Source organism: Haemaphysalis longicornis, unplaced genomic scaffold, assembly GCF_048455015.1.
Source record: "Haemaphysalis longicornis isolate Haplotype H1 unplaced genomic scaffold, Haemaphysalis longicornis Haplotype H1 scaffold_67, whole genome shotgun sequence".
NCBI classification, from domain to species: Eukaryota; Metazoa; Arthropoda; class Arachnida; order Ixodida; family Ixodidae; genus Haemaphysalis; species Haemaphysalis longicornis.
In genome coordinates, this window is record NW_027526419.1 from 1,268,755 (window position 1) to 1,278,234 (window position 9,480).

At 44.5% G+C, this 9,480-nt stretch overlaps 1 protein-coding gene across 2 annotated transcripts in view; it reads left to right on the plus strand.

Moving 5' to 3' along the window:
* LOC144144264 (uncharacterized) overlaps positions 1 to 4,270 on the plus strand; it is a 53,123-nt gene extending 48,853 nt beyond the window's left edge. For both annotated transcript variants that reach the window (XM_077675635.1, XM_077675633.1), the window contains exon 2: positions 3,060 to 4,270. In XM_077675635.1, coding sequence (XP_077531761.1) covers positions 3,060 to 3,995 — 936 coding nt within the window. In that variant the 3' untranslated portion in view covers positions 3,996 to 4,270. The remainder of the gene's footprint in view (positions 1 to 3,059) is intronic.
* The last annotated feature ends 5,210 nt before the right edge of the window (positions 4,271 to 9,480 follow it).

A 9,480-nucleotide genomic window follows, 5' to 3' on the forward strand; every position in this document is an offset into this window, starting at 1 on the left:
TTCGTGCTGTTGTAAGTTGCGGTTGCGGCTGGCTGCCACGTATGTCGAGGATAGGACTATACACGGCGCGCGGAAAGAACTTCACTGCGCATGCGCGGCGACTGCTCAGATCACGTATCTTCTGTTTTGCCTCGGGCGTGGTATTGTCCTCCCTTCCACAATATCATTGCCGCTGCTCCGAATTCCGGCAAGCCCTCTTATCTGGCTGCCTCAGTTGTAGTTTCCTGGTAGCGTCGATGTTTTACTTCCACTGTCGTTTGATGAACACGGCTGATAGGGGAAGGCTGGCAGCGACGGCAAAATTGAAAAGTGAGCCTAATAACATTATCGCCTTAAGAAACAGCGATCAGTGTGACAACGCCGTATTAGCATTCAAGCGTTGCTGTCATTCCAAACCAGGCGTAGCAGTACAATCGTGCATTTGTTCCTTTGCGGCAGATTTTGTCGCTGGCGGCCATTTGTGCAAACTGATTATTGTTATGTCATAGAAACTGTTTATAGAAACTGTTCATAGAAACTGTGACGTCATAGAATGAAGTGGTTCTGGAGTCGCTAGTTATGTTTTCGGTATTTATCTAGTCTCATTGCATGGAGCTTGCGTGGAAGTTCGCATAACTGTAGCAATGACACCGGAAGTTTTCAAAGTAAGCAAACTTACATTCGTGTTCATGGTGCCTTCAATATTGTAAGCAGGACGTAAGCTGCATATGAACATTGGCCAGATATTTTGCTCTATGAAATAGGGCGTGACAGTTTAGTCCTTTATTTCAGAGCGATATTATTAATTAGCAATTTTGGGTTTACAGCCACTAGCGAGCAATTCAAAATCAAATCAATTCAATGTTATCTTCAACATTACAATGTTGAGGGTCACCCTGGCATTAATGCTGCTATACGTAGCTTGACGGGGCCATGGGTACCAATATAAATTTGGATGACACACATGGATACATTGACAATTAAAAATAAAAAAATATACAATCATGTGATACAATACCTCTATTTTTACTAAAACATCTGTATAACATCAGCATTGAATTTGCAACAAAAGCGGAGAAGACAATCGCAGACAAAACTTTTCCCGCACTTCACGCTTCTTACTAAAAGCATTCAACACAACATACCGACAAAATATGTAAATAAAAACACTGTACACACCATTTACACACTGTACACACTTATTGACGTAAGCATCACGAACGGCATGTCGGGATACCCTGCGTCCTCAAAATTCGACGCAGTTTCTGTTTAATATGGACGGAATATTATGTGCCAATGTTTGGAAACAGTAACTAGTTCGTGGAAATGAAACTAGCCACATATCAGATGTGCGAGTTACGTACTTGTGGATACGGATTGTTAGGCAGGATAATCGTTTCAGGAACTGCTGATAGAGAGCATCAGAAAAGTAGAATTGGACGAGCAGGTGTTAATCATATAGATTATTTATTCTTATTAATATGTGCTGTGCAAAAAGTGCTCTAGTGGGATGAAGGTAGTGTACGTTGTTAATGCAGTGAACGGCCTTCTTCTCTAATAACAATAGGGTGGCAATAGTTTTTTGTTGTTGTGCCCGAAACCAACGTGCAATAGTTTAAACGTGATCTAAAAATACAGCGGTGAATTTTAAGTTTTATACTAAGTGGGAAGAAGTCCCGACACCGATACAGTGTACCTACAGCAGAAGATAATTGTTTAGTCAACAGTTGAATGTGTGCATCCGAGCTCATGTAATGTGGGAATACAACCCCCAAAACTTTGTGTTGCTCTACTAGATCGATCCTAGAATTGCCTACATAAAGCTCTTCCGTAACGGATACACGTTTATTTTTTTTGGTGTGAACAAGATAGCTTTTGACTTTTTGGGTTAATTTTTAAAAAGTTTGCTTCGGACCACTCGCGCAGTTTATCTAGAGCAGCATTTGCAGCAGAGATCAAGTCAGCATAGCGTTTTCTGAGTATAGAAACGGGCTCGTGTCGTCAGCATGAAAGGCAAACTGCGGACGGTTATCGACACAGATGAGGTCATTCATGTATACAATAAATAAAAAGGGGCCTAAAACACTTCCTTGTGGCACACCGCATCGTATTTGTTGATAGGAAGACTCATAGCCAATACTAATTGTTCACGTCCGTTGGTATATGATTGGAAAAGTGAATGCGGCATCCCACGAGTTCCGTACTGATTTAATTTCTGAAGTAATATATTGTTATTTAGTGCATCAAAAACGTTGCTCTAGTCAACAAATATTCCCAGAGTGTCTACTAGCTTCACTGCTTTTTATTAGTAATTCCTTTTCTACTAATCGCGCGGACTCGGTCAAACAGCCCTTGCGGAAGGCATGGTGGCATTGAGACAAAATTTGGTGTTTAAGAAAGAGAGCATTCAGGTGGGACAAATAATTTTTTCTAAACCCTTTGAAAAAATTGGAAGCACCGATATAGGCCAGTACTCTGCGGCATCATTCCTGTCTACTCCTTTGAATATTACCGACGCTTTCCCTCGTTTCATGTTAGCCGGGAAGCATCCGGTTTGCAGGGAAGGGTTATAAATATAAACTAGGTAATGGCAGATGATGTTGAAGACATGTTTGACTGGGGCGTATTTGTATGTTTATCAACATCGACACTTTTTCTATTTTTGAGGGACTCAAAAATGTGTTACACCTCAGAAAAGTCTGTTGGCTGGAAGAACGCGATACCAGGAATGTTGCACTGAACATGGTATGATGAAACACTGGTAGGTTATGTATAAGGAATGGCGTTGATGTAATGAGCATTGAAATGTTCGGTGAGAGCAGTATCATTCAGGGCCTGGCCGTTAACAATCATGCGAAATTTATTATTTGAGACTCTGCGGGCATTCAGGGCACCATTGATAATTGAATCTCTTGAGTCTCTGATCAGAAGTCGAACAAGAAAGTGGCATCCGAGTTGTCCCGCCGTGAATTTTCACTGTAAAATACACATAAATATCGCATTTAAAATGCTGAGTGCGAATACTTGAAGGATGGAGCTTCACGTTTCGTTTCCACTCTCGCCCTCATTTTTTGTCGCAGGTGAATTGCTGGAACAAAGCAAACGGCTGCAGTGCCACCATCTCCGCTTCTGACCTGTCCAGACACTTCCACCGAGAATGTGAACATCACTTGAAGTCTTGTCCCAAGTGTTTTACGAAAGTTCTCTGCAAAAGTCTGTGCTCGCATATAAGATCGTGTGCGGGCAGTCAGCGACCCATCTCGTCAGAAACGGCCTTAGGGCCGAGCGGTGACCAGCAAAGTGCAGGGCCAACATTAGAGGTGTTGTACACTACAACGTTGCATATGCAGCTGCAGCTGGATGAATTGAAGGCGGGGCTCGAGCGAATCTCCTTGCAGGACCTTTCCGGCGACGTGAACAACTTGGGGGAAACATTGAAGCAGGACTTCGAGAAAATCGCAAAGGAGAGTCGGGATAATTTCTCCCGCCAGGGAGCTGATATTGGCTTAGTGAAAAACAAAGTTGTGGAAATGGGCAAAGAATTGGTAAAGAAGGTTGAGGCGGTTCTACGCCACACTATGAAACAGTCGTCTCATGAGTGGATACTGAAAGGGTATGCTTCTTTGAAGGATGAAGCCACCAAGAAGGGCTTGGCTGAAAGTCAAAGCAATCCAGTTTATCTCTGTGGCTACTTCCTATTACTTGGAGTTTACATCCAGAAAAACTACAACAACTCGCTGTCACTACATTTGCACATGTGTCTCGGTAAGGGCGAGGTCGATGAGTACCTCCAGTGGCCATTCCACAGAAAGATGGTGCTTTCTGTGGTGCACCCGGAGACTCTTCAGAAGCGAGAGGTGACCTGTGAACCGAGTGGTGCGAAATATTACTCAAGGCCAATGACAGCTTGGAATCAGGGTTGCTATTTTAATAATAGCATTCAGTTAATTATCATGGAATATGAAGGCTACGTCGAGGATGACCAGCTGCAGCTATGTGTTGCGGTCCTAGCGTGACATGCGTTTGTGCATAACGTAAGCGCAAAGTCAATGTCCACCAATGGTCATTTATTATAGTTAGGGGGGGGGGATTCCTAAATCGTTCTCTTTGCTTGAGGCTGACCCAGGAAGGGCAGCGATAACCGTTGTGTAGAATCAGGAAAGAAACTTTTGCAACTGTGTTGACATCACTAACACACTGTTTGGTATTGGGCCTGTTGAATCAACGTGTCGATGTGGAGGATGTTCACTGAATTTGTTTTATGAACACAATAAATGTTTCAATCAAACAAGCGAATTGTGTCTTCATTAACCTCAGCCCACATAAAGTTTAACTCGACGGCAGTGGAAGTATTTCAAAAACTGCACTGTTCCACGAAAAACTTGCACAAAGGGAGCATAATGCGATTCACGCGAATTTTCGATATGTCATAGGTTGAGGGAATTATTTGGACCTGATCATTTTGGAATAACTCCAGAAAACCACGAACAGTTTCAAACTGTCGTGTCACAACCAGCGACACTTCTAGCAATGTGCATAAGTATTATCTAAGACCTATTATTTGAAAGTAGGAAGATTACTGGTGAAGCAAGCGCCACCGCGCGCCAATATATCCTTGTAGTAATTCATCATTTTAACATTGCTTGAATGCCCACTCTTTGAACTGTATTCCGACAAGAATATTGCATCCGGTGCCAATAGGCGACGCGCGCGGAAAGAAAAACTGGCAATTTTGTTGTGTTCCTTCTTCATACACCGTAATAGTATACATGAACGTCTTGTCAATCTGAAAGAAAAATTGGGGAAGGTTTGCTCATGCAGAGCATCGTAAACAAAATCGAGCGATAAAAATTGAAGTCTGTCATGTTCCAGTCCAAATGAAGAGCGCGGGGCTTCCTAATAAATTGGACTAAGAAAATGCCGGGAAGTTTGTTTAAAGGATGCGAGTGAATTGCAGTTTAAGTAAGGCTTGGGTTTGGGCCAGTCGGCTATACATCGTTTGAACAAACAGCGTAAGGACGCGGACGACAGAACGAAAAAAAAGTAAGAGTACAAGAATACAGTAAAATACAGTGCAGTTTTATTGGGTTATACATGAAGTTATTTAACATCAGATGGAGTGCCTGTAATGCCATACCCTCCACCAGACGCGTGTCAGCGCCCGGCAATCCCGGACTGCATGCGCATCAAGTAGCTCAGCCGGTGATGGAGGAAGAGCCGGTGATGAAGGTAACGCCACTGACAAGTGTACCATCATACCACGGGGAAAGAACTAAGGTGTTTTTAATGTAACGGTCCTAAGACATTGCTTATTCCACATTCAGGATGAGACGGAGCACGTATCTTAAAGCCTAAGGGTCTTGAAATTCGAAATCTAGTCAATATTCCTCGTAAAATCCAACACAAGCGGTGTCGGCGGCACTTCAGGAGGGCTTTTGTAGCTCAGTAGTAAAATAATCGAATTTTTGGGGATGCTGCAGAGGGTCAAGGCTTCAGAGGTGGCAACCGGAAGCCATTTTGGTTCACCATTGATGCGTCTGCGCGCGTCATTTGTGAGCAGTGAAAATGTTTTACATGATCTCGTTGCGGCTGATTTTCGTTAGATTCCCCAGCCCTATGTCACGCCGAAGTACTTTATAAAAAAGACGCGTTCAATGCATGTGAAATGCACTTTTAAGGAACGTCTGGGTGACACTGTAGGGATTCTATGAGTTCCCTTATTCCTGATGGCGCTACTGTGGAACTACTCTCCGGTGCCGTGTTGTATCGCCATTCGGAACACTCCAGCTATCACTTTTAATTCCCATAAAGGTGTTTCTACGATTTCAAGTACGGTACTCTTCGCCGCCGATTCTGATGTTTGAAGACGTTGCGGGAGATATGTGGAACACAATCCCGTGCAAGAATCTTTGTTAGACCTTTCACAACAGGTATATATGTACACATACATGATTCTGAAAGGAAAGCAAGCAAGCAAGGGCAAAAAAGTGGTGCTCATGTTTCAAGAAAAACGAGATCCCTTTACGCATAGCGCAGTGGACTGGGAAGGGTCGTTACCTTAGCCGTGAGGTATTTAAAAGTGGATCCTGCCTTTTGCTAATCCTTTAACATGGCAAGCACGGCGTTGGCTAGGACAATGTGGCCTTTCAACTCATTTGGTGGTAAAGGTTAAGGCTAAACAACGGTCACTTACCCTTGTCCATCTTTCAAAAGAAGGTGGCACTGGGAAGTCTCACGCCAATTAGGTAATCGCCGGTGTGTTTTTTCTTTCCTTCTGTGTCGTACCTCTGTCCTGTTTTGTCCATTGTTTCCCTTTTACTTATGCCCTGTAGTAAAATGACGCAATAATATATAAGGTAATCACCGGTCTCTCTAGGGCCGCACCATTCTACGGTTTGGCCAGTTGCGTTTCAGTCGCCGTGGTTGCGTTGCGAAGGTTGTATGTGCTGAAACACGGAGACCAGGGAGGTTTGGAGGAAAGGGTCGATGTGAATTGCCCCATTTATATAGGGTAATTTACCTGTGTTAGTCATCCTACAAGATTCACCGCTCGTTACTACCCTCTGAAAACAAAACAAAAAAAAACGTGGTTCCAAGCCAACCTCTATTCTGCCGTGCTTTCTTGTTTTCGTTACTATTACGAGGAAGGTTGGTTTTGCATGCGCTTTATGCAGTTTGTTTTTTCTAGTGTAGGTATTTTTCCCGAAAGCGCGTGCGCCAAAACCGCGGACAACCCAGAGATGTGATGAGAAGCAAGCCCTGTGAACCTACTCGTAGGAATTGTTTTCAATCAGTTTTTTTTCGACCAGGGGAAATAAACAGGCACGGTATACGGAATCCGTATTCATAAGAACCATACGTTGAATGACTGGGTACCTTTGCCTTTAATGTGTCGAGTTCTGGGGCTGTATAGAAATGCGCCGGTGTACAAAACCACAGGTCTACAAAAAGCAGGTCTACAAAAGTGCGAAAACCAGAAAACCTGGTGTTTGCACAAAAGACCTACAAAAACGGCAGGTGTCAAGAAAGGTAGCATGGTGGCGAATTCTCTGTCAGTGCTGCGAAAACCTTTGGAACAAGATCAATGCCCAAATGAGCCAGCGTTGTGAGCAGGTTTATTCCAGCTATGAAGGAACAGGTGTGGTGAGATATGTTTTTTAAAAGCAAAAATTCAAGACAATATGGTATGTTTGTTGTGAACCCACTTTGCACAGCTGTAGTCTTGACAGTAAATTCTCCTGGAGAAGGCTGCAGCCACAGCCCGCGGCCTACCAGAATAGGATGGCCACCTATTCTTCGACTTTATGAACCAACTCATATTCCTTCTTTTCTCAGTAAAAGTTCAACAACAACCGCAACACTTGTCGATGCTATTTTAAAATGTAGAGCAAAAATACAGACACACAAGCAACAGAAAGCGCTAGCGCTAGACGTGGATATTTTGCTTGTCTTTTGTTTACTTGCTGCGCTCAATTTTAAGGGATTCATTAACCAATGTGTCCACCGGAATTATTTTGTAGCCATGATGGTCAGCGCAGACGGCAACATGGGGCAGAAAAAGAGGGCACGACACGAGCGCTTTCCATTGCGCTTGCAGGGGCTGAGGTTTATTTTCTGGATAATTATTCTATATGCATTCATCAGTTCACCTTTTAACAGCGGAGCTATGCAGGTTCGTTATGTCCTCCGTCCCCGTCGTCCGCCGTCACGCTCGCAGCTGGGGTCCAGATGTCAAAAACCGGTTCCATTATAAAAGGATAAAGGATGGTCTTAGGGCCTTCAGATTTTGATATGAAACGACTTATACTGCCCCTCAAAAATGTCTTCCCGGCAATGCAGTTGCATATAGAGGTGAAGCCAACTTTAAGGAGATCGCTGCTAGCTCGGCTTTTGTAAGCTGGCCTTCACACATTTCCTCTTGCGTAGTGAAACATGGCCGTCTCCGGAGGGAGTATGATTACAGAAGACGGCTTGAACGTTTGGGTCACCAAAAGCGTTGAAAAATATATGACAATAAGCCGCTAAGATGGCTGTACTCTTATGCCGAGTTTATGTACTTGTCATCACAAGTTAGTAGACGGGGAAGTTGTAAACGTTGCGGAATTTGTTTGCTGTCAAATCACAGCCATCCTCGGATGGAGTGTGGCTGTAGAAAACGGCTGTAACTGTTACTGGAACTATTCGGGAACAAATTATGTGGCAATTAGTCGCTAATTCGACTCTAAGGTTACGCACAAGAAAGAAGCTGTAGCTAAACGGAATGCTTGTAAAGACAACCGACAACTCCACTGCTCCAGCGGATGTCACACTGGGTGGAACCGGGTTTAATTTTTCGTTTTTTTTTATTTTTAACAGCAAAACTGTATAAGCTCTTCGTTGAGCTGTCCATAAACAGAAAAAATAGGAAGCCCACGTGAGCGTCCGTCTCGTCAGGAGAGTCCGGCGTCGTCCATACTTGAGCGTGGGCTTGCGTCACGTGAGGGGCTCTCAAAAGGAAAAAATACCCAGCGCACGTGCTCGTCAGCGTTCGAGCAGACAGCGTCGCCGACAAAACAACTGCTGTCTTCTCCTGACGTCACTTATTCTTCGTTGCTAGGGGCAACCACCTCGGCTCATGAAACTCGGAGCCCCGCGGCAGCGGCAGGAGAACTCTCTCCGACTCTGCCGCGCTCATTGGGGATGGGGCGACCAAAGAAGATCCGGAACCCCAAAGAATAGCAGCTTATCAGGAAGCGCGCCGTGCTGCCAGGCGAGAATGCAGTCGCTGAGGAGTAATGCAGTTCTTCAACGGCGAGGGAATGCTCGACGAAGATTTTGCGGCAACGGATGATGAAGTATACGAAGACTAAGAGGGCAGTGCACAAATGAAGCACTTATATACTTTATTTTGCGTCTGATTTGGTCTTCTGATGACGAGCGCCATGTATATATATACCACACAGGGTAATGGTTCTCAATGACTTCCAAGAAACGTGATATAAAGAACTAAAGGATATAACGAAGCAATGCTAATTCCACATGAAAATTCCATTGACGCCCCCAGGTATTTAGGACTTCGTTTCAGCGAAGCTAAAATTTCATCGCAATGGGTACGACGAAGCTTTTTTCTACAACGAGCATTTACGGACCATTTTAGTGCACCTCAGGTCAATGTCTTATCGCGTGCGTTGGTTTACGTCGCATCAGGGATGCGGCAACTCACGCTAGCTAGGGGCCGCTAACTCCAGCTTCCTAAAATGGCTGGAATTACCTGCCAACACGCGGGAGGGCCCGCGTCTGCCGGGCTTCCGGCAAAGTTCCTGGATGTTCCACAAGTCGCTTGACCGGGATGCGGCAGACCTTCTGCGCCACTTTGGCGCTCTCGATGACGGCGAGAACGGACCCGAAATCGGGGCTGCATGTGAACAAGCAATCATTCGCATGAAGAAGACACGGCAAAAATCTATCAAGAAATTTTTTTCGGCGAAGTGAGCCGGCAGCTTGTGTGCTGTCGAATGGTCA